The sequence below is a fragment of the Felis catus genome, chromosome A1, assembly GCF_018350175.1.
Source record: "Felis catus isolate Fca126 chromosome A1, F.catus_Fca126_mat1.0, whole genome shotgun sequence".
Lineage (NCBI taxonomy): Eukaryota > Metazoa > Chordata > Mammalia > Carnivora > Felidae > Felis > Felis catus.
Genome location: NC_058368.1, coordinates 5868557 through 5895134, shown reverse-complemented (window position 1 = coordinate 5895134; position 26578 = coordinate 5868557). Strand labels below are relative to the sequence as shown.

The 26578-nt window shown below is 37.3% G+C and overlaps 1 protein-coding gene across 18 annotated transcripts in view; it reads left to right on the top strand.

Moving 5' to 3' along the window:
• The window catches only part of LOC101096779 (phospholipid-transporting ATPase IB-like), a 216630-nt gene that overhangs the window by 164296 nt on the left and 25756 nt on the right, over positions 1-26578 (top strand). For 14 of the 18 annotated variants that reach the window (XM_045044103.1, XM_045043975.1, XM_023250089.2 and 11 more), the window contains 3 exons: positions 8484-8545; positions 11673-11729; positions 14262-14369. In XM_045044103.1, coding sequence (XP_044900038.1) covers positions 8484-8545; positions 11673-11729; positions 14262-14369 — 227 coding nt within the window. Of the gene's footprint in view, positions 1-8483; positions 8546-11672; positions 11730-14261; positions 14529-26578 lie in introns of those variants that run through there. The other 4 variants (XM_045043970.1, XR_006589310.1, XR_006589332.1 and 1 more) reach the window with 3 other exon arrangements.

Below are 26578 nucleotides of genomic sequence, written 5' to 3'. Positions count from 1 at the left end.
TGTGGTAATGAATGCAAATCCAGAACAAGAAATACTACGGTTTTATTAAATTTGTATCTTACGGAATTTCTGTTGTTAAATGTCAAGTATTAAATACAGTAATTCTTGGGGCACCTGGGTGGCTCAGTCGGTTAAGCGTCCGACTTCAGCTTGGGTCATTATCTCAGGGTTTGTGAGTTCGAGCCCCACACTGGGCTCTGGGATGACAGCTCAGAGCCTGGAACCTGCTTCGGATTCTGTGTCCCTCACTCTCTCTGCTCCTCCCCTGCTCACACTCTGTCTCTCTCTCAAAAGTAAAATAAAATTTGCTTTTAAAACAATTTTTAAAAATACGGTAATTCTTTTTAAAACATTCATTTTTAAGCATTTTTCTCTAAGATTCACTAAAATTTTCCATCTCATAACATGTAAAATGTCCCCCAGCATGTGCACACATGCACACACGCACACACACACACACACACACACACACACACAACACCCTTACATTCTCTACAAGAAATAAACAATTATGATTATTTGTGCTTACTGGGTGGGACAGAGGAGTAACTAAGATAAAATAATCTTTGCAAATTTCCTTACAAATTAATGGGACTGAATTACTTAACTGCCCACAACACCACACAAATAGGTGTAATACATGTTCAAATTTAAAGGCGTTCTGTACATAACAGGCAAGCAAACCACGTAATCACAAACTCTCACTCAGCATCGGGGAGTTCCGTGAAACGACAACCAGTGTTTCCAGGTTCCTACTTTGTAAATTCAGCCTAAATGTGTCATACTAAATGTAACTGACCAAACTTACATTATCTACATAGTGTTATGTTTTAACTTGTATCACATGAAATCTATTAATGCAGGACTTTGAAAGTAAGTAGAGAGAGAGAGGATCATCATCCCTACCATTTTCTAGTATATGCAGCAGTTCCCAAACTTGTCTGTACATCAGAATCAGTGAGGGATTTTTTTAAAAATTCCAGAAGCCCAAACCACCCCCAAACGACCTGAATCACAATCTCTGTGGTTCGGCCACAGGCATCAGTGGTTTATGAAGCTCACCAGAAGATTCCAAAGTACGGACAAGTTTGGGAATTACTGCTCTAGTACAAGTGTAAAGAAATAAAGAAATAGGCAAGGAATGATTTTATATATATGTAAAAATGTTGGCACTGTTTTTAATGCTTTAATATGCTTTGCATTCTATGGTATTAACTGTATTTCTGGTGATTTATAGCTAATGAAAATCTTATATTCCAAAAGGTCATTAAACATTATTTAGAATTTGGGATGCATTTTCCCCTTAATTTACTTGCAATGGTGTCACTGACTTGCCCAGATACCACTATTTTCACCCTCTCAGAGTTCACAGAGGTCAAGGTGGTCAGGTGCAAGGTGCAGTTGGGTATCTCCAGCAGCTGCGGTTTATAGGCTCTTAAGGCAGGAAGGCAGGCGTGGTGATGGGTGCAAGTATCAAGACCTGAGCGCGAGAGCCTCACAGAAAAGTCTTGGAAAGGTCCTGTTACCATAGAAGCGAATCCTATAGGGAGGCCATTTGCAATTTGGATACATGTAAATCAGGGACTACATGGATGATGTACATACAGATTCTACATGTTTGACTGTTTCCTATCAAATAATCTTAAATTAGAAATCCAATGTGCATAAGTTCACCCCATTTTATCATGTCTCACTGTTTACAACATCACTAAAATATTACACACTAGCTCTTTGTGATGTTATTTTGCATTTTTCTGATGACTAATGATATAGAGCATCTCCTCATGTGATTGTTTGCCATTTGTATACCTCCTCTGAGGGAGTTTTTTTTTTTCCAAGTACTTTACCCATTTTTTAATTGAATTGTTGTAGTTGGCCCACAGAGTTGCTAGTGTTCTTTCTGGATAAGAGTTGTCATGTATACACTGGAATTTTATACCTTAATCTATGGCTTGATTAATTTTCTTAATATTGTTAAAGTCAGAAGTTTTAAATTTAGGTCCAATTTATCAAACATTTTTATGGTCTGTGTTTTTGTTTTTATCCTAAGAAACCTTTGCCCACCACAAGATTACAAAGACTTAATATTGTTTTCTTTTAGAAGTTTGTTTTTCAGTTTTCTGATCTTAATTTTTGTCTATGGATTGATGTAAGAGTTGAGATTTATCTTTTGCCTATTGATGGCCAGTTGTTCCAGTACCTTTTGTTGAAAAGGTTGTGCTTTTCCCATGGAATTATGTTGGCATCTTTGAAGCTGCATGAATGGATCTGTATCTGGAATCTCTGTTTCACTGACATAAATCTATTCTTAGACCATATTGTCTTGATAATTATACTTCATATTTAAATCCTGACCCAGGTAATATAACTTCTCTGAAAAAATTTTGGCTATTCTAAGTCCTTTGAATTTCAATAAAAATTGTTAAAATCAGTTGAAATTCTAATTAAAAATACTGAGATTTGGATTGCAATTTAGTCTATAGATTACCTTCAGGAGAAATGACATCTTAACATTATCAAGTTTTCAAGTTCATGAACATAGTGTATCTCTCCAATGATTTAAGTTGTCTTTAATTTCTCCTAGGAATTTGTTGTAGTTTTTAATGTACAGTCTTTGCACATCTTTTGTTAAACTTATCCATCACTATGCAAGTTTTGGATGCTACTGCAAGTGGTATTTTTATGTCTTATTTTCCAACTTTTCATTGTTACCATATAGAAATACATTTTATTTCTTACAATAACTTGCACCCTGTGATCTTGCTAAATTCACTAATTTTCCTAGTAACTGCTTTTTGCCTTTTTAGTATTTTCTATACATACCACATTGTGAATAAACAGAGGTTTATTTCTTCTTTTCCTTTCCTTTCTTCTTGCACTAATGCACACTCTATGACCTTCAAAACAATTTTAAACAGAAGTGGTAGGTGTGGACATGTTTGTTTTTTTCCCTAATATTAAGAAGAAAAATTCCTTTTACCATTAATTATGATATTAGCTTTTCCATAGATGTCCATTAGCATGTTGAGGAAGTTTCTTTTAATTTCTAGTTTGCTGAAGCTGTTTATTGTGAACAGATTTTGGATTTGATCAAATTATTTTTAAATGCATCTCTTAAGGTGATTATTTTCAGATTTGATTTGTTCATATTTGCTAAGGATTTTGTACTTAAGTTTATGAGAGATATTTTTCTGACTTAACCCATAATATTCTTGGTCTGGATTTTGAATCAGCGTAGTACTTGCTTCTTGATTTGGGCAGTGTTTCCCTTGTCTCTATTTTCTGAAAAAGTTTAAGATTAGCATTATTTCTTTCATAAATATTTGAGAGAATTTACTGATGAAGCCCTGGGAAAGTTTTTAATTATGAAGTTAATCTTATTATTAAATATAAGGATGGTCAGGGTTTTTTTTTATTGAATCTATTTTGTTAATTTGTATCTTTCAAGGAATTTTAAATTTTCATCCAAGTTGTCACCTTTATTGACATACATTTGTTTATAGTATTCCCTTATTATGTGTGATACCCATACTAATAACTACTGATAATTCTCTCTTTCATTACTGACATTGGTAATTTTGAATTCTCTTTTTTTGTGGTGATCAGTGCACCTAGATAACTTTATAGATAGTTTCAAAAGACCAACTTTGGTTTCACTGATTTTATATACTGTTTGTCTTTTTCCTATTGTATTAATTTCTACTTTTATTATTCCTTTCCCTTCTATTTAACTGAGATTTAATTTGCTCCTTTCCAACTTGTTGAAGTTGGAAGATTAGGTCATTGATTTTGTAGCCTCCTTTTCTAACATAAGCATCTAAAGATAATTTAAATTCTTTTTAAATTTAAAGGAAATGGATATTCTTTCAAATTTTATTTCTCAAAATACTTTTGCCTTCAGTTTTGAAAAAAATTTTCTGTGTACAGAATTCTAGATTGGAAGTTTATTTTCTTCAACACTTGAAAAATGTTTGCTGTCTTCTCACTTGCACTATTTCATTGGGAAGTCTGATATTTTTCCTATTTGTTTCTCTTCATGTATTATGTTTTCTATTTTTGTGTAGTCTATAGATTTTTCTCTTCATTGCTGATTGTCAGCAATTTGATACTGACATGCTTTGGTGTTGTTTTATTTGCATTTATCCTTCTTGAGATTGCTCTTGGGGTCTGTTGATTTATAGATTCCATCAAATAGGGAAAAATTTGATCATTTCTTTTTATACATATTTTTCTCTCACTCTTTCCTTTTTTTCTGGGACTTCAACCACACATCTATTGGAACTCTTGATATTTCCCATATCTCTGTTCATTTATACCACCTTTGTTCTCTCTTTGGTTCATTTTTAGTTTCTTTTGCCGTGCCCAAGTTCACTGGGTCTTTTATTTAGCCGCCTCTCTGAGGTTAATAATAATTCAGTGACATTTTCCTTTCATGTGTTAATACTCTTCATCTTTAGAAATATTAATTAGTCCTTCTTTACATCTTTCTCTCATTGCTTTCTTTCAAATGATTGAGTGTAATTGTAATAGCTATCTTAAAGATTTTTCTGCTAATTCACTGCAGTATCTGTTTTTTTCTATTGATTCTATGGCCGATTTTCTCCTGGCTATGGTTCAAAGTTTTGCTTCTTCATAGACTGCAATTTTATAATGGGTGCTGGACATTGTGAATTTTATGCTGTTGAATGTTTTCTGTTGCATACATTTAAATACTTGGACTTTGGTTTTGCAGGAAGTTACATTCCCTATGAATAGTTTGATCATTCTAAGATTTATTTTTCTTCTTCTTCAAGTGAGTCTAGAGTATCTTTTACTTAAGAAGTAATTTAGTTCCTATACAAGGGTTATCTCTTCTTGGGTGTCTATTGAATGCTTCATATATTGAATAAGGTCTCTTTACTTTGACCCATGGAAATAAGAGTAATTTCTAGCTCTATATTAGATCTGGCAAGTTTTGACTCGCAGTTCTATGGTAACTTGGTTTCCCACAGTAACTGCTCGTTGGTGGCCTTGTGAAATTTCTCAGTACACATATACGGATTGGCATTCAGCCCAAGAATTTCTGGAGCTCATTCTCTGCATAGTTCCCTCATTTCCAGGGTTCATTTCTACAAATTCCAGCCACCTCTCTAAGGTCCAATCTCTGTCTCATTAACTTAGCCAAAGTGTTGACCCATCTTTGGGCTCTTCCTCCCTGCACAGACCAGAAATTGCCTCCAGGTATGAAGCAAGGGCAGTAGTGGGTCTCTTTACCCTTCTCTCAGGGATCACAGTCCGGTGCTGCTTTTTACCCAATGTCTGAAGAAATTATTTCATATGTTTCGTCCAATTCTTTCTTTCTTTCTTTCTTTCTTTCTTTCTTTCTTTCTTTCTTTCTTTCTTTCTTTCTTTCTTTCTTTCTTTCTTTCTTTCTTTCTTTCTTTCTTTCTTTCGAAAGAGAGTGCATACATAATCAGGGGAGGGGGCAGAGGGAGAAAGAGAGTCAGAGACAGAGACAGAGAGAAAGAGACAGAGAGAGACAGAGAGAGAATCCCAAGCAGGCTCTATGCTTAGTGCAGAGCCCAAAGCAGGGCTCCATCTCATGACTATGAGACCATGACCTGAGCCGAAGTCAAGAGTTGGACGCTTAACCGAATGAGCCACCCAGGTGCCCCCCATCCAATTATCTAATTGACTATAGCAAGAGGAAAAGTACTGTTACTTCTTTATGGGTGGCAGGCAGAGTCCTGGTCTTGCTAATTTTCTTGTCACTGGTCTGGCATGTACTGAGAAAGGTGAGTGAAAGTCTTCTCCTACTAAAATATTTGTTTCCCTTTTAATTTCTCATAGTTTATGGTTTAGAAATGTTATTTGTTCTTCCAGTACTCCAAGTTGTTTCACATTCATTGCAATTTGTACCATTTGGCATTATAAAGTGCTTGTTTAATTCTCTTCACCCTCAATTTCTTAATTAATATTAATACCATGTTTTATGCTTTTAATTTGTATTTTCCTTTCCTGTAATTTGCTTTTCAAACTTTATGAATTACTTTTTTTTTAAGGCCTGTTGCTTGTATACAGTATAGAACTGTTTTGTTCTTGAGATATAATCAGAGAGTTTTTTTTTTCAAAAAAACAGGTTTTCTTTGCAATATCTCATTAGACTTCACATTTCCTGTTTTAATATATTTTTTCTAATCTTTAATTATGCGGTTGGATTTCTTTGTGAGTTCCTTGTGTATTGTCTTCTGGTATTCAGGAAGGTTTGGATTTTTGTTCTTATGCTTATTTTTATTGTAAGTTTAATAGCCATTGCTCTCTTTCTTTGGACAAATCCATTTGTTTCCAAGTATGAAAAAATTTTGTTTCCCATCCTTCCATTTCCCTTCCCTTTCCTCTAGCATCCCATTATCTCCTTTACACTTTATATGAACTTATAATTCCATTACTTGATTGTTAGCTTTGAATGTTCTTATTTGACTCCTAATTATAGTTGAGACAATCTGCAAACTTACTCTACTTCCCATCTCATTCACATATGCCCTCAGATATTGTATGAATTAACATCATTTCCACATTGGGCGCTGAATAACTACAATCATATTGATTATTCTAACACTAAGTTTGTTTTCGGCTTTGCTTTCTTCATTTTAATTCTACAATTAACATATCAAATGCTCACAACAAGCCTTTTTTGCTCTGGCTTCTCCAATCCTTTCTTTGTTAGCTGGGTAAAATAGTTTTTTTTTTTTTCCAAAATTCCTTGGTGAGTATACATCATCTAATAAGTTTTGCTGATCTTCTATTTATTTGCTTTAAAACCATTTTCAAACACATTTTATACATCACACAAATGTATAGTAGAGTAGAGTAGATAATAACCATATAAATCACGTAGAATAGAATATCCTGTCTTTTTCCCTACAGTCTCTTTTCATTGATGCTGTGCCTGCTACTTTTGTATTATTCCTCAAGAAACCAGATTTTTCTTTCCCAGCTACTGGAAGAAGTTTCTTTTAAGGAGAGTCTTTTTGCCGATACTTTCTGAGGTCTGCTGCCCTCAGCCAGCTTGGAATTTGCTTTACCCTGGAGCTTTTACTATCACTTACCGAGCACAGCTTCTGTGCTCACCTTAGCTGCTTTGAAACCCTAATTAGCTTTCTGAGATTGTGGATTTTTTTTTGTCTCCTAGTTACCCCGACAAAGATTCTGTGGAGGTTTTCTCTATTTGCATCATTGATTTTGTACAGTATCCAGAAGGAAAAGAATCTGTTTCACATCACCATGTACATAGTGGAAGTTTCCCTGGTGACCCAACAAAGCTTCCCTTTCTCTTTTCCCTTTGTGAATATGCAGTTGGACAACATAAGTCAACATGGCCTTTTTTTTCCCTTTTTTTGCAGTTTTCTCCCTGTTTCTAGGCAGTTAAAAGATTGTTCTCATCTATACTGTCACCCCATTCCCAATAAAACTCACCAAGTTAGGTCTATACACAATCCAGACTCATTGTCACTTCCCTAGGTGACCCCACATATTTACCTATAGGTTCTGTCAATGAGATGCCCTAATATTCCACTGCAGATAATTTTAAGAAAGGGTATGAGCCTTGTGTATTTTTAGCGAGTTCTTAATCAGGAGAAAATGGAATGAGTGAGCTTCTGAACTGGTATTAATATCAGGGATTTGCACCCCAATATTTCCATATCAACCAGGACCAGAAGCACCAGTATATATTCGAGAATTTTAAAAAGGGAAAATAAGGGGCACCTGAGCGACTCAGTCGGTTAAGCGTCCGACTTCGGCTCAGGTCATGATGATCTCACGGTTCGTGGGTTCGAGCCCTGCGGCGGGCTCTGTGCTGACAGCTCAGAGCCTGGAGCCTGCTTCGGATTCTGTGTCTCCCCCTCTCTGCCCTTCCTCCACTCATGCTCTGTCTCTGTCTCTCTCTTTCAAAAATAAACATTAAAAAAAATAAAAAGTGAAAATAAGTGAAAAAAAATCATCCTAATCTTGAGATAGTTTTGACTCTTTATACAGAATGAAATTCATAAGTTATAGCAGACTTAGCAATAATTGAAGAGACTATGAAATTCCACTGTAAATTTAAGTTACCTGTTAGGTTTATTATTTTAGTAATCCTGGAAAAGCAATAGTGTCAAAGGTGTTATTTCAAAATCCTTAAAACCCCAATCTTGTTTTCCAGTGTCACTCATTGGATTGAACTTTCGGTTTCCCAGATGGCTTATTTGCATGTGAAACTAGGTTTAATAATCACATTCATGTGCTCCTTGCAATTTATTGAATCATTTGTTGCTTAATATATCTTTGGAGTGAGAAATGGAAAAGTGTCCCAACGACAGGCGAAGCATCGTTGTCACTTTAGAAATATGACCAATAATTGAGAAACATTTTTGGTGGCCAATATGGGTACCTTTGGTAAAAATAAATTCAAATCTATATTTAAAACTCTATAAAAATAAATAAATGACTTTTTCATTTTTCAGATATGGTCTTACAAGGGGGTTACACTACAGACTATTTGTTTCTTGGAAATTTCATTTATACGGTAAGATTACCCATATGATTCAATCGCTGTTTCTAGTTTTTAATTGAAAAGTTCAAGCATTATAAGAATTCCATAAGTTTTAAATCTCCCTCATGCTCCCATACTTTTTCCAAGGAGGAACAGTGGTTGCATATGCATGTGTGTTGTGTGTGTATATATATACACACACATATGTAATTTGTAGGAATGTGAAATACATGTACCTAATGTATATTATCCTCTCTTCTTTTGTACAAGTAGGGAGAAGCTCTTTTATACCTTGTTTTTTCACTACACAGCGTACCTGGGTGATGGTATTTAACTAGTCTCCTATTAGTGGAAAGATTGTTCTGGGTCCTTTGCCATTATCAACAGTGTTGCAGAGTCTATTCTTTATGCCCATGGGTAGGTAGATCTGTAGGATAAATTTCTAGAAGTGTAACTGGCTGGATCAGAGAGTACTGTGAATCTTGGAAATTATTACTAAATTATCCCCCAAATAGGATGTACACAGTTAGTCATGAGAATATCAGTTTCCCCAAGCCCCCAGTGGCGGTAAGTCTTACCACACTTTTTGATCTAGTAGGTAAAATGGTATTCTATTGCAGTTTTTGCTTTGAGGATAGTGTATTTGCATGAAGTAAAAAAAACCCTTTCGTTTCTTTTGTATGTGTGTGTATAAAAGTTTGTTGAATTACTTTACCAATTGTCCTATAGGGTTGTTGGTCTTTTTATTAGTAGTAGTAGATATTTATGTGTTAAGGATGTTAATTTTCCCCCATATTTGTTACATAAATATATTTCCAGTTTTGCATATTATTTTTCAAGCCATTTTTGTCATGCATGTATTCTGCATGTTGGTTTTATGTAGTTAAATGTATTGATATTTTTCTTTATGGCTTCTGAGTTTTGTGTCTTATTCACAATGTTGTATGTTATTCTTTTGGTCTGCAAGTGGAAACATATTCCTCTGCATGTCTGTTTTTCTTTTCATTTAACAACACATGTTGGAACAACAAAACCACAAACCATGTTTTTCCTCATGTTTTCTTCTACGAAAGAAGCAATTTATTGGCATATTGCCTCTTTTCACTTTAGCTGGTTGTCGTTATTACTTCATGATAATGGGTGTGGCTTTTAACTCTGTGTTATATCTTCCTAAACATCAAATGAGGTTAGGTAGTATTTTCTTATTTATGTGGACATACGCATATAGTAAATTTCCTTCTTTTCAGACCTCCTCACATATAGACATGCATGCATACAAACATAAAAGATATTCCTTGTTAAGATGACCGAGTAAATTGATATAAAGGAATCTCAACCTCCTAAGACAAAAAATGAATATATACAGTAAAACCAGCAACAACAAACTACGGCAAAATCAACTCAGCACAGCAACCAAAGAAGTAGAGGGGACTGCACCAATGCTAAAAACCTCAAAATGAGATGTCAGGGGAGAAATGGGAGAGTTGGCGGGGTCAGCATGGTGACATCACTGATCCAGCTTTCCTGACATGCTGTTCCCAGAGCCAGTGAGTTGGAGGAAGCACTAAGCCAAAACAGAGCAGCTGGAGGAATGGAGTAAACCTCCAGGGAAGTAGAGTCTGCCTTGATGCTCTCAGGGAATTGAAGAAGGCCCGTGGGACTAAAGCACAGTGCAAACTGTGTGGCGGGCAAGGGAGGCTCAGGATAATGGCAAAGACGAACTTGGAGTGGTAGGTAGGGGCCAGTGCCTTGCCACCTTTAAGGTTTTGGAGAAGCTTAGATGGGACGATGCAGGCTAGCTGCAATGCTGAGTCCAGAGCGAGAAGAATGGACTTAAAGTCTGCTTCAAAAGCAGGACTTTAAACACCCAGCGTATCACACGTCTGTTGCTGCACAGGAACCCACACTGTGACAAAATCATACTTAATGGAACACTTAAAGCTTTTTTTTTTTTTTTTTTGAGATTAAGAATAGATGAAAAGTAGGGGCGCCTGGGTGGCGCAGTCGGTTAAGCGTCCGACTTCGGCCAGGTCACGATCTCGCGGTCCGTGAGTTCGAGCCCCGCGTCAGGCTCTGGGCTGATGGCTCGGAGCCTGGAGCCTGTTTCCGATTCTGTGTCTCCCTCTCTCTCTGCCCCTCCCCCGTTCATGCTCTGTCTCTCTCTGTCCCAAAAATAAATAAACGTTGAAAAAAAAATGTAAAAAAATAAATAAATAAATAAAAAAGAATAGATGAAAAGTAAGAAAGTTGCTTGGTTTTCCCACCTTTCTTCGCCATCGTGGAGGAGTAAGATAAGGGGAGGAGCACAAGACGCTGAAAGGGGAAAAGCTGGTTTTCAACCATAGACGACACAAGTGTGCACGCAGAAAACACAAAAAAATTCTACAGATAAAATATTACAGTTACTAAGAGAGGCTGGCAGCTTGCTGGATATTGGCCAATATTTAAAAAATAAGAAATTCTATTTCAATATACCAACAATAAATATTTGGAAAATAAAAAATTTATATACTATTTTACCATTGTATCAAAAATAGGAAAAACATGAATAAATCTAACAAATGACATCCATGACTTCTGAGGAAAATTATAAGACTTGATTGGAAACATTAAGAACGTCTAAATGGAGAAATATACCATGCTCGTTAATTGGAATACTCAATACTATAAAGGAAGTCAGCTTGATTTATAGGAAGTCAAATTGATTTATAGATTTACTGTAATCCCAATCAAAAGCCCCAGATGCCTGATGAGCTATTTCTAAAGTATGTATATGTCCAAACGCAAAAGGCCAAGAATAAGCCAATTTCAATCTCCCTCATTCAACTGTGCTTTTTATCGATGGCATTTGGATTTTTAATCAGAAAGAAATCTTCCATTCCATTTATAAAGAATGTAAATATAAGCTCATGATAGAAGCATGGCTTTTGTCATATGTTGAAGGGCTTCTAAATATGAAGCACTTATTGAGAGGCCATACATTCTCTCCTTAATTAAAAGCTAGTAAAGCAATTAGCAACTATGGCACCAGAGTTCACTGGACATGGAGAAGGGGGGTCGGGGGTAGGGGGAGTCAGGGAGGGAGTGGGGTGATGTGGACCCTAATGGAAATTTTAATACATTTTCCCAATCTATTTCCCCTTTCCATCTCTTTGCACAGTATGTAGTTGTTACTGTTTGTCTGAAAGCTGGTTTAGACACACTATCTTGGAATAAAGTGAGTATTCTTCAGGGTAGTTCCTCAATCCAGTATAGTTGTTTGCATGTTGATTTACTTTTTAAACTTTAGAAAATAAGCATCTTGTTCTGTTCTTCATATTTTACCTTCTTTTGTTTTGCATATTGAAATGATGATTTAAGCTGATGATGGCATGTTAGCCATCTAATGTTTTTAAAAATTCATTTCCCTGCCTTATATCTTAAATAGATTCAATTTATCATGATATTAATTGAGATCCTTAATTATTATTATCCAAGTACAGAACTATAATAGAAAATTTAGCGAATACAGAAAGGAAAGAAATAAAAATTGCTTATACGTTTCAATGTCAATGACATGGACATTTTGGTTTCTATTTTTTCAGTCTTTGTTTTATTTATTTTTCATAAAAATAGAATTCTAATGTACCTAACAGTTTATGATTTGCTTTTTTTCACTAGACACTAGATCTTTAACATTTTTCCATATCTTTAACATTTATACCTCATTTAATGACTGTATAATATTTTATCACTTGGAGACTTATTATTTATATTTTTAGAATAATTGTTTTTTAACTTCATTACTGTAAATGATATATAATCAGTACTGTTATGAACACAGATGTACTTGTGTATTTACAGACATGAGTAATAATTTCCCTAGGATATTGTTAAAAGTGGAACTTCTGATACGTAGAATGTTTTTATAAACTGATCAGTAATTTAAGTGAATCTATATGTAGGTACATATACACCTATAAATAAGTTGTTTTCCAAGCTGCACTCAAAAGTTTATGACAGAAAATGAATTTTAACCGGCCTGTCACTTTTGGAGAGCTAAGATTATGTAGCATATCATGAGTTTCTGCTCCAGTGTAATCAACACAGTTCTCACTGCTACTGTCCCCAACTGAACATCAACATAAAGGTGGGACTGAAGTGTGCCCAACAAAAATTATTTTATTAGCAATTCATAAGGCACACCACTTGTAAATGTGGTACTATACTGCATTAATGTAACATAAACAAGCAATTATTTTCTATTCCTCCTTTTAATTGTTATTAAATTCCCTGCAGTATGAATGTTTCTTAGATCCACGATGACCTTACACTATCCACATACGGTGAATCTCATTTACAAATACGGCATCATTTCAAGGCCAAAGCAGACTTAACAAAACACAGAGGTCTCTTCTGGCCTACAAGCTACCAGGCTCCTGCCCTCCGGCTCACATGTTGGCCAGGAAGGAGCCTGGGGATTAGGGCAGCAAAGAAAAGGGACCAGTTCTCCCGTTTGGTCAGAGGCTGCTCTGCCCTGTGTGGACAGTCCAAGAGGGAGCTTGTGCTTCTTCACTGGGGAAGAAGATTCTGCAAGCCACTATTTAGGTACAGAGAAGGAGCCAGGGCAGAGATAACAGAATATATCTTAGAGCAGCAATGGTGGCTTACTGCCGTCCCCCAGGGGATGGTCCCGACAGAAACCCACCTGGGATCCAAGCCACGCAGAATGCCTCCCATTGCAACTCATGTTTATGCCAACTCTAAGGGAATGGTTACATGGAAATGCACTCAAGTGTTAGAAGAGTTTAAAGCTCACACTCTTGAGCGGATTCTCTTCTCCATCATCTCCTACGTGACCACAAGAGAGAAATCCTTTGAGTAAGAGATGATTTCCAAAGAGTGTAAAAAACTGCCTTTGAAAGTGACTCATAAACAAGTAACAATAAATACTCTAATAAACAGCAGACTGGGGTTTTTCCCTCCATATTTTTGTTGTTCAGATAGGATTAAGCAATGAGAAGTACCTACTAGGATGACAGCACTTGGACCCTTAAGAAATTATCTCATCTAACAAACTGAGGGTGGATGGGGGGTGGGAGGGAGGGGAGGGTGGGTGATGGGCATTGAAGAGGGCATCTTTTGGGATGAGCACTGGGTGTTGTATGGAAACCAATATGACAATAAATTTCATATATTGAAAAAAAAGAAATTATCTCATCTAGCGAATCACTGATTTATGCATAGATGATAACTCTGAGGTACCCAGTACGACCAGGTTTAGAGCACAGGTCTCCTACTCGTTGTCATTGCAATTCCTCTGCTAACACAAATCATACAAGGCAACAGATCAGATCAACAGAAGGACCTGCCTTCTTACCATTTACCATTAAGAATCTGGCAGTTTCTAGCCCCAGGCACAGACAGTGATCCTTCACCCAAGATTACCTTGATCTGACTGACACAGGGACTTTATATGCACCGAAAACCCTCCAGTTTCAGTCAAAGAATCACAACTTCTGCCATTTTCCCAGAATTATTCATGCAGGACAGATATGGTAAGGTCGAATTTTTACCCCTCTCAATGATTTCTGTTCAAACTTCATTCTGAGAAGGATGTTAGAAAGGAAAGCTCAAGTGTCAAGAAATCAAAAGACTGTCATTTTCTTCATGTGAGAACATATGGCCCGGACAGTTGATAGAGTTAAATAATTTCTTCCTTTTAAATGGAAAAGGCTGAAGGCTTTCTGTAATATTGTTCTTTCTGCAGTTTAATCATCTGGCAATTTGGGGAAGCATAATTATATGGCTGGTGTTTTTTGCAATTTACTCTTTCTTATGGCCCACCATTCCTGTTGCTCCTGAAATGACAGGACAGGTCAGTTCTATTAACTGTCAGTGGTGAGTATGCTTTACATTCCTCATGAAAACTTATGTTTGTCAATAATAACAGTCTGTGGGGTGCCTGGGTGGCTCGGTCGGTTAAGCGTCCGACTTTGGCTCAGGTCATGATCTCATGGTCCGTGAGTTCGAGCCCCGCGTCGGGCTCTGGGCTGATGGCTCGGAGCCTGGAGCCTGTTTCCGATTCTGTGTCTCCCTCTCTCTCTGCCCCTCCCCCGTTCATGCTCTGTCTCTCTCTGTCCCAAAAATAAATAAACGTTGAAAAAAAAAATTAAAAAAAAAATAATAACAGTCTGTGGGGTGCCTGGGTGGCTCGGTCGGTTAAGCGTCCGACTTCGGCTCAGGTCATGATCTCGTGGTCCGTGAGTTTGAGCCCCGCGTCGGGCTCTGTGCTGACAGCTCACAGGCTGGATCCTGTTTCAGATTCTGTGTCTCCCTCTCTCTCTGCCCCTCCCCTGTTCATGCTCTGTCTCTCTCTGTCTCAAAAATAAATAAACATTGGGGCGCCTGGGTGGCACAGTCAGTTAAGCGTCCGACTTCAGCCAGGTCACAATCTCACGGTTCGTGGGTTCGAGCCCCGCGTCGGGCTCTGGGCTGATGGCTCGGAGCCTGGAGCCTGTTTCCGATTCTGTGTCTCCCTTTCTCTCTGCCCCTCCCCCGTTCATGCTCTGTCTCTCTCTGTCCCAAAAATAAATAAACGTTGAAAAAAAAAATTAAAAAAAAAATAAATAAACATTAAAACAAATTTTTTTTTTTAATAACAACAGTCTGCTACCTACTTTCAAAGTAATTTGGAAAGAAAAGATAAAATCAATACAATTAGAAATAGCTGGTGACCCAACGAAATTCTGGTTGAAGTTTTAGTTATAATATTGTTTTATCGAAATCGCATTACTTCAAACTTCAAAATTACTTAGCTATGGTTTCCAAAATTGTTATCTTTTGTAACTAACTGATAAAAGGTATAATCACAATCATCTAAAATAGCTAATATTGTAGTTATATTTTTCATGTTAATGTGCTATATGCTTAAATTATTAGGTACTTTTTATAAGGTATATATGGCAACTAAGAAACTATTTTTATTTGAAATGTTTAACCAGAATGGACATTCCTTGGACCTCCAGAAGCTCCAGCTTCTAAATATTAGAAACTTTTATTTCACTTATGTTAAACCTCAGAGGTGACATAATTTTTAGACTTTTACAATTGTTTACATATTTATAAATTCTACTTTGTCTATACCTATTATGGGGAATAGGCCTATGGTGCTTACAAAATGGACCACAGAATTATGATGTTAGGACTAGAGGTAGCCTTGGTCCAAAGTTATTCACTTGCCACATGGAGAAACACAGGTCCAGAGTTGTCCGGTTCAATCCCAGTGGTCTGTCTACCACACAGTCATCCTTCACACTCCCTGTCTTTCTCTGTGGAAATGGGAGATGACCCTTGTACCCCTGGATCATGGCAGCCCACTTCCCAGGAAATAAGAATTTTAAGAGACTTCTTGTTTTAGCCATGACCAAGTGGCCAGGATTGGATGAACCTGACAAAAACAACTCTGAAAACTAAACAAGATATAAGAATTGTTTGAAGACACTGGCTAGAAACGAACAGAGTAATACTCGAGGGAATGGTTCTTGAAAAAAAGGGAAGCCTTTTCCATCCTTTCCTTCTTTACCCTGGCTCCTTCCCTATGAGCATTTCTCAGCTTGTAGTGCAAGAAAAGAAGCCCAAAGTTAACGCAGTGATCTTACTGGGAGTGATTCTACTGGGAGGTAGAATTCAGAGTCCTAGGCTGCTGAAATGCCTGGACTTGAGGGACAAAACCCTCAAGAAGAGGCAGCCATAGAGAAGTGAGAAGCACAGTATCAGGGAAAGACTTTGATAGGGTCAAGGTTGTTTGAAGTTTTGTTTTCCCTTGAGGCCATGGTAGTTATTATTTCCATGGTGTAGGTAGTACTTTCTTCTAATTTCAGGCATTTACATCTAGGCCATGGCTTTTCTGGGATCTCAGGAAGACCCCGAATGTTTACCAAGGGCATTCCCATTTGGCAAGGCTTAAACTACAATCTCTGTCTCCCCAGCACTGGGTAGGTGCCACGTCTTTGCTTGGTTTTTCAACCTGCCATCTCTTTTCTGCTGGGTCTCTGAAAGTCTCACCCCGCACATTCGCTGTTTAAGAGTCAATCCAGGAGTTAAGGGCAACAGACACACTTCATTTATATGTCAAAGAGGAAACTGAGCATTATGAACTCTGAAAATGAAAACATGACATGTCAAAATTTATAGGATGTAGCTGATGCATTACTTAGAGGGAACTTTTTAGCACCATAATCATGTCTGTAAAAAAGAAGGTTCTCAAATATCAGCTCTAGCTTCCATGTTAAGAAACTAGAAAAAGGACAAATGAAACCCAAACTGAGAAGAAAGGACATAATAAAGATAAATGACCAAATTATACAATGGTCAAAATATTCAAATAGATACTTCACCAAAGAATACATATGAATAACAAAGGAAAAGAAAAGATGCTTAACATCATTAGTTATGAGATAAATACAGATTAAAACTAAACTGAGACAGCAGCACACAACTATGAGAATGGCTACAACTATAAAAATGTCAACACCAAGTGTCCCTGAGGATGCAAAGCAACTGCCACCCTCATATGCTGCGTATAAGAATGTAAAACGCTTTCTCCGGCTCTGTGCTGACAGCTCAGAACCTGGAGCCTGCTTCAGATTCCGTGTCTCCTTCTCTCTCTGCCCCTCCCCCGCTGGTGTTCTGTGTCTCTCTCTGCCTTTCAAAAATAAAGAAATGTTTAAAATAAATTTTTTTAATAAAAAAATGTAAAATGCTTTGGAAAGCAGTTTGGCAGTTTCGTAAAGGTCTTAACATACGTGTTATAGCGTGTATTTAATATGCTATAATGCCCAATGTTTTAGCAGCATTATCAACAATAGCCAAACTATGGAGAGACCCCAAACGTCCATCAACCAATTAATGGATAAAGAAGATGTGGTATATGTACACAATGGAATATTACTCAGCCATCAAAAAGAATGAAATCTTGCCATTTGCCATGATGTTGATGGAGCCAGAATGTATTATCCTAAGTGAATTAGGTCAATCAGAGAAAGACAAATACCATATGATTTCATATAGATGAGCATATGGGAAGAAGGGGATAAGAGAAGAGAGGGAAACAAACCACAAGAGAGTCTTAACGATATAGAACAAATCATGGGTTGATGGAGGGAGGTGGAGGGGAGATGGGGCTACATGGGTGATGAGTATTGGGGGGGCACTTGTTGTGATGAGTGCTGGGTGTTGTATGTAAGTGACAAATCACTGAATTCTACTCCTGGAACCAATATGGCACTGTATGTTAATTAACTAAACTTTAAGTTAAAAAAAAAAGGGGAAAAAAAAGTATAACATACATATACCATAAGAACCTGTCATTCCACTCCCTGATATTTACCCAAAAGAAATGAAAGCATACGTCCACAAAAAGACTTGAATATAAATATTCAAGGCTGCCTTGTTTGCAACAGCCCAAACTGGGAACAGCGCAAAAGTGCATTGACTGGTGAATAAAAAGACAAATCACCATACAACTGAATTATTATTCAGCAATAAAAATGAATAAACTGTTGACATATACAACAACTTGGATGGCTCTCAAAATAATTATGTTGAGAGAAATAAACCAGGCCAAGAAGTTTACAAACTGTATGGATCTGTTTATAGAAATTTCCAACAAATTTATAGTGACAGAAAGCAGATCAATAGTAAACTGGAGACATGGGTGGTGGGTGGTAAATGGCACACGAGGGCAGGAAGGAGTGCTTACACTGAAGGATAAAGAGACTTCTGGGGGTGCTAGTTATATTCTTGCTTGTGTTAATGAGCTCATGGACATAATGTATGCCAAACATATCAAATTGTTCACTTTAAATATGTTCAGTGTATTTTAAGTCAAACTATGCCTTGATAAAGCTGTTAAAATCATAAAATATTTAAATGAGACTTAATTTATGAATGTGGTGGAATAAGCACTAGTAAGGGAATGGTGATAGGCTGTTTTTTTTCCCATTTTAAGAGAGAATATTTATATTGTCATAAATTCTGTATTAAAATTGAGAATTTTAATGAAAACCTGAGAACTTTTACCCTAAGATCAGGAACAAAAGGATATCTACTCTCACCACTTCTTTTCAACATAGTACTAGAAGTCCTAGCCACAGCAATCAGACAAGAAAAAGAGATAAAAGGCACCCAAATTGGTTAGGAGGAAGGAAAACTGTCACCATTTGCAGATGACATAATACTGTATGTAGAAAACACTGAAGACACCACCAAAACAAACAAACAAACAAACAAACAAACAAACAAACAAACAAACTACTGGATCTTATAATGAATTCAATAAGGTCTCAGGACACAAAATCAATATACAGAAATCCACTGCATTTCTATACGTTAATAATGAAGTAGGAGAAAGAGAAATTGAGAAAACAATCCATTTACAACTGCACCAAAACCAAGAAGATACCTAGGAATAAACCTAACCAAGGAGGTGACAGATCTGTACTCTGAAAACTATAAAACATTGATGAAAGAAACTGAAGATGACAAACAAATGGGAAGGTATTCCATGCTCATCGATTGGGAGAATAAATATCATTAAAATGTCTATACTACCCAAAGCAATCTACACGTTTAGTGCAATCCCTATCAAAATACCAACAGCATTTTCACAGAACTAGAACAAATAATCCTTAAATTTGAGTGGGACTACAAAAGATACCAAATAGCTAACGCAATCTTGAGAAAAAAGAACGAAACTAGAGGTATCACAATCCCATATTTCAAGATATATTACAAATCTGTAGTAAACAAAACAGTGTGGTGCTGACACAAAAACAGACACATAGATCAAAGGAACAGAATAGAGAACCCAGAAATAAACCCATCATTATTATGTGACCAATTAATCTTCAAGAACATGCAATAGGAAAAAGACATTCTCTTCAACAAATGATGTTGAGAAAACTGGGCAGCTAGATATAAAAGAATGCAACTGGACCACTTTCTTACATCATACACAAAAACAAACTAAAATTTATCATTTTAAGTCTTGTACTTTTCTGAATGTTTTAAGCATAAGTTGAGTGTTAAGGTGAAGGAATATGCAGTTTGTTGTTTGGATATTAAATGAAATATTTTTTTCTTACTTGTTCCTCAGTTCCTTTAAAAATAATTTCCCCAATACACCTTTCATGCATACGTCTAGAAGAAAGCTGTTCTCCACTGAGAGAGCCAAACAATAATAAGCCAGTTACTCTGGGCTTGAGCTACCTGCTTCTGGGTCCAGGGTGTTAAGGATATGTATTGTTTCAGTTCTTAAAATACACTCAAATCTAGAGAGTGAGAACTCCTTGACGCTTGTAGCAAAGACGTATTTAATTTCTTCCTTTCCTTTGATTTTTATTTCTATTCATAAATCATCTCTTTACCCTTGGCAAAACTGCCAAGACTGCTAGCAAAGGCAAAGTGTTTACATACAGACGATCTATTGATTTTCGTCACGCACACGTCACAGAAAAGGTTTTCCACTCTGAGTTTGGCACAGCATGCAGGAAATTTATTTACCAAACCAGTAAAAACAAACCTCCTGCAAGTAACTCCATTTGTGCTGAAGTTACCTAGTTTGATTACTTTTGTTATACATACAAAAGTCAAGAGTCTCACATACAGTTGGCCAACAGACACATGAAAAGATACTCAACATTACCAATCATCAGTGAAACACAAATCAAAACCACAAGGAGATATCGCCTCATAACAGTCAGAATGGCTACTATCAAAAATACAGGAAATGACAAGTGTTGGTGAGGATGTGGCGAAAAGAGAACTGCTGAGCACTGTTGGTGGGAATGTAAACTGGTGCAGCCACTGTGGAAAACACTATGCCTCTTTGCACCTCTGTGACCAGGAGCAGCAGTACGTGATCAGAGCAAACACCTCCAATATTTGGAGAACAGGGTCCTTTTCCCTCGGCCAAATTCCCCTAACCTGTATGCGAGAGGCTTCAGAAATATGTGCCACTTGGCTGGGAGGACATGATGGGGAGCTGCTACTGGGCAAAGAGCTGAAATTGACCAAAACTAAACACAGTTTAACTTTGCAAGTTACCCCCTGGAATATGCAAGCCTTCAACAGATTCCAGAGTTCAAAAACAATTATAACAGACACATCCTATGAGTGCAATTACTGTCGGGGGCGGGGGGCAGACAGCTCCCCATTGCTTCCTATTCTGCCATTGTCCTAGAATCCTGTTTTACTTATTTCTGCTCTATTCTTTATTATTTCCTTCCTTTTGGCGAGCGTGGGCTTGGTTGTTCTTGTTTCTCTAGCTCCCAAGTTGTTAAGTTAGCTCGAGATCTTTTTTTCTTGACGTAAACATTTATTACTATAAACTTCCTTCTTAAAACTGCTTTTGCCACAGCCCATAAGTGTTGATATGTTGTGTTTTCATTTTTGTTTGTCCAGAGATACTTTCCAGTTTCCTCTTTTGTTGTTTCTGAACTTGTTTTGTTGTTGTACCTTCTTTTTAAAGTATAATGAACATACAGTGTTATTTAATTTCAAGTGTACAAGATAGTGATTCAACAACTCTATATATTATGCTATCTCACTTCAAGTGTAGCTGCCCTCCGTCACCATACGATGCTATTACGATATCCTTGATTATATTCATTCACCACGCTTTACCTTTAATCCCAAGACTTATTCATTCAATAACTGGAAGCCTGTACCTTCCACTCCTCTTTACCCATTTCACCAATCCTCTCATCCCCAACCCTCTGACAACCACCAGATTGTTCTCTATTTATGGGTCTGTTTCTGTTTGTTTATTCATTTGTTTTTAGATTCCATATGTAAATCAAATCATAGGGTATTTGTCTTTCTCTGTCTGATGTGTTTCACTTAGCATAATACCCTCTAGGTCTACCTGTGATGTCATAAATACCAAGATATCATTTTTTACTATGAAAATAATACACACACACACACACACACACACCCCATTTCTTTATCCATTCATCTACTGATAGGCACTTAAGTTGCATCCATGTCTTAGCTACTGTACATAATGCTGCAATAAATAGAGGGGTGCACATATGTTTTTGAAGTAGTGTTTTCTTTTTCTTTGGGTAAATACCCAGTACTGGAATTACTGGATCATACATTATTGCGTTTTAAATTCGAGGGACCTCCATGCTGTTCTCCATAGTGGCTCCATCAATTTACATTCTCAACAATGCACAAGGGTTCCTTTTCCTCCACATCCTCACCAACATTTGTTATTTATTTCTGGCCATTCTGAGATACAAGGTGATGTCTCACTACGGTTTTGATTTGCATTTCTCTGATGATTACTGACGACTAGTGATGTGAGGTAGCCTTTCATGTGTCTATTGGTCTGTAGGAAGTAGAATAAAAAATTTACAAAAAAATATAGTAAAAAGATTTTAAAAATTTATAAAAACGGAAAATAAAAATAATTTTTTTCTTATTCTGTATTCAAGATTAAGAGAAGAAAAGGAAAAAAAACCCAAATAGATGGACCAGCGAACAGAATGAAATCGAAACGAAATTATGTCCAGTTTGCCCTGGAAGCCAAACTATAAAGCACCATGTATCTGCACACTTAGGAGGCGGAGAGACTTGTGGTCCTCTAGGGCTTGGTTGGTGCAGTTGGATGGGGCTTGGTGTAACGGCTCGATTCTCCACTAGGTGGCTCTGCTTAGCTTAGCGGGGTGGATAGCTTACGGGGATGGACGGATGCACGTGTGTGGGAGAGGGGAAAATGGCATTACCCAGCTTCCCAGTCTGGCACAGGAACACCGCACTCTCACTGACCAGCAGTCAAGCAACCCTCCTATGTCTCTGTTTTCTGTCCACTCCCTGCTTCTACACTGTCTGCATTCAAGCCATCCTGCCGCGCAGCACCTCCGTCCAGAATTTTATTTCAGACGGGGCTGTTTCCAACCCCCCCCCCCCCCCCCCACTTCTGAGGGCCCTGTGGCTTGGACCTGCTCCAACCCTCTGGGGGAGGGTCTCACTGAGCAATGGCTGGGTGCCGGCTCGCCCCAGCAGAAGTTCGTGCAATCGCACAGAAGAGGTTAAGGGGTTATGGTAAATGACAACGCACAACCGGCACCAGGTTTGACCTCATCCCGGCATCTTTGTTTCAATGCCAGCAAACGTGGCCGTTCCCTGGGGTCCGCTGGGACCTTTGCCTGTGGGGAGGTCCTCTACCAAATGCCCTCCTAGCAGGGGAACTGCTTCTCCCCACGTAGCCCCCAGACCTCGGACCTCACTGCCTGCTCCGGGGGATTCGCCCTTCCCGCCAGACCACTGCCAGGTATCGAGCTGCGGAATTTCTGACTGCTCTCCCCTGTTTCCAGAGCCCTAATGGTATTGAAACCCTCTCCTTTCTCCTTTCTCCCTTTCTTGTCCAGTTACTTGTGGCTGTTTCCACTCTTTCCCTCCAGCTAGTTTCAGCGGGAGTGCTTTTCCTGTACTCTGCCCCCTTTCTCTGCCCTCTCTCTGCAAAAACAGCTCTCTACCCTCCATGGCCTCTCTCCCCCAGTTTACCTCTCCGCACTGTGTACCTGCCAAGTTCTGTGGCTCAAGTTATGCAGATTGTTGTGTTCATCCTCGGATCAATTTTCTAGGAGTGCAAAATGGTTTGGTGCTCATCTAGTTGGATTTCAGGGACGAGAGAAGCAGAGAACTTCCACGCTGCTCCAGCATCCTGGCCCCTCCCTCGGGAAACCTCTATTGACCATCTATAAATCTTCCTTGGAAAAAGGTCTATTCAGGTCCAATCTAGTTTAGTTTTGTTGTTGCTGAGTTCCGTAAGTTCTTTGTATATTTTGGATGTTAGGTTCTGATTGGATATATGATTTGCAAATATCTCCTGTTCAGTAGGATGTCTTTTGTTTTGTTGGTGGTTTCCTTTGCTGTGCAAAAGCTTTTCATTTGGGTGTAGTCCAAATAGTTGACTTTTGCTTTTTTCCCTTGTCTGAGGAAACATATCTAGAAAAATGTCCCTAGCGCTGATGTCAAAAAGATTACACCTATGTTTTCTTCCAGGAGCTTTATGGTTTCAGGTCTCACTTTAATCCACTTTGTTTATGATATAAGAAAGTGGTTCGGTTTCATTCTTCTGTATATAGCTGTCCAGGTTTCTCAACATCATTTATTGAAAAGAGTGTCTTTCCCCCATTTTATGGTCTTGCTCCCTTTGTCATAGATTAATTACCATATAAGCAGGGGCTTATTTCTGAACTCTCTATTCTTTTCCATTGATCTGCATGTCTATTTTGTGCCATACTGTTTTGATTACTATAGCTTGTAGTGATCAAAATCTAGGATCGTGATACCTCTAGTTTTGTTCTTTTCTCAAGATTGCTTCGGCTATTTGGTGTCTTTTGTAGTTCCACTCAAATTTAGTATTACGTGTTCTAGTTCTGTAAAAAGTACTATTGGTATTTCGATAGAGATTGAATGGAATCTATAGATTGCTTTGTGTAATATGGACATTTTAACAATATTAATTCTTCTAACCCATGAGGATGGAATATCTTTCCATTTGTGTCATTTAAATTTTCTTTCATCAATGTTTTACAGTTTTTAGAGTACAGATGTTTCATTTCTTTGGTTAAGTTTATTCCTAGGTATTTTATTCTTTTTGAATAAAATTTTAAGTGGGATGGTTTTCTTAATTTCTTTCTGCTACTTCATTCTTAGTGTATAGAAATACAACAGATCTCTGTGCATTGATTTTATATCCTGTGACCTTAGTGAACTCATTCATGAGTTCTAATAGTTGTTTGGCGGAGTCTAGAATTTTCTATATATACTATCATGCCATCTGCAAACAGTGACGGTTTTACTTCATCCTTACCAATTTGGATGCCTTTTATTTCTTTTTATTGTCTGACTGCTGCAGCTAGGGCTCCCAGTACTACATTGAATAAAAGTGGTAAAAATGAACATCCTTGTCATGTTACTGATCTTAGAGGAAAAGCTCTCAGTTTTTCACCACTGCATATCATGTTAGCTGTGGATTTTTCTTATATGGCCTTAATTATGTTGAGCTGTGTTCCCTCTAAACTCACTTGGTTGAGAGTTTTTATTGCAAATGGATGTTGGATTTTGTCAAGTGCTTTTCTGCATCTACTGAGATGACTGTCTAGTTTTTTATCCTTTGTCTTGTTAATCTGGTGTATCACACTGATCGACAGGCCCTCAGCAATGCAGTGACCAAACCCTGCCCAGTGTGTCCACAGCAGGCAAAGGAGGTCACTGTAGCTGATGGGGCTAAAGGCAAATGTGGCCCAGCCATAACAGTAGGGTGCAGGCAGCCCACACGGGAGATACTTCTGGAACACCTAGTTCTGGTGACCAGGGAACGCTGTGCTGCAGGGCCCCGCAGGGCCTCTCTTCTACAAGATCACTACTTCCAAGACCAGGAGACACAGCTGATCTCCCTAATAATACATGGAAACAAACACAGGAAGTTAGACAAAATGAAGAGACCGAAGAATATGTACCAAATGAAAGAACAGACAAAGTTACAGAAAAAGATCTAAATGAAACTGAAATAAGCAATATGCCCAATAAAAAATTCAAAGTAATGTTTGTAATAAAGACTAGAGCAAAAATAAAAGAAATAAAGACCAAAAATAGAAAAGATCAATGAAATCAGGAGTTTGTTTCTTTGAAAAGATGAACAAAATTGATAAACCTTTAGCCAGATTCATCTAGAAAATGAGAGAGGACTCAAGTCAATAAAATCAGAAATATAGAATGAGAAATAACAACTGACACCACAGGAATACAAAGGATTATAAGAGACTATAAAAATTATAGGCCAATGAATCAGACAACCTAGAAGAAACTGATAAATTCCTAGAAACATACAATCTTCCAAAACTGGATAAGAAAGGAAAAGAAAATTTGAACAGATGAATTACTAAGTAATGAAACTGAACTGATAATCAAAACACTCCCAACAAACAAAAGTCCAGGAATAGATAGCTTCACAAGTGAATTCTACCAAACATTTAAATAAGAGTTAATATGTATTCTTCTCACACTTCTAAAAAAGGAAGACTTCCAAATTCATTCTATAAGGCCAGCATTACCCTGATGCCAAAATCAGATAGACACTACAAAAAAGATAACTACAGGCCAATATCTCTGATAAACATAGATGCAAAAATCTTCAACAAAATATTAGCAAACCAAATGCAACTATGCATTAAAAAAATCATTCATCACAATCAAGTAGGATTTATTCCAGAGATGCATGAGTGGTTTCCCTTTTGATTTCTTTGACCCGTTGGATTATTCAGTAGTGTGTTGTTTAATTTCCACATTATTTGTGATTTTATCCAGTTTTCCTCCTAGTACTGATTTCTAATTAAATATAATTATGATCAGGGAAAAAAATACTTGATATTATTTCAATCTTCTTAAATTTGTTAAGGCTTGCTTTGTGGCCCAACATGTAATCTATCCTGGAGAATGTTCCATGTGCACTGGAAAAGAATGTGTATTCTGGTGCTGTTGGATGGAATGTTCTGAATATGTCTATAAGGTCCATTTTGTCTATTGTGTTATTGAGGACAGCGGTTTCCTTATCGATTTTCTGTCCAAATGATCTTTCCATTGTTGAAAGTGGGGAATTGAATTCCCTATTATTATATTGCTGTGAATTTCCCCCTTCAGTTTTGTTTATGGTTTAAATATTTAGGTGCTCCAATGTCAGGTGCAAACAAACTTATAATTCTCATATCCTCTTAATAAATTGACCTCCATAATACTATATAGTGACCTTCTTTGTCTCTTATGACTGATTTGGCCTGAATGTTTATTTTATCTAATATTAATATAGCCACTCCTGCTCTCTTTTGGTTACCATTTACTTGTAATATTTTTTTCAATCCCCTTACTTTTGCCTATGTGGCCTGAAAGCTGACGTGAGTCTCCTATCAGTGGCATATTCTTGGATCTTTTTTATTTATCCAGTCACTCTATGTCTTTTGATTGGAGAATTTAATCCGTTTACATTTAAAGTAATTACTTACTGGTAAG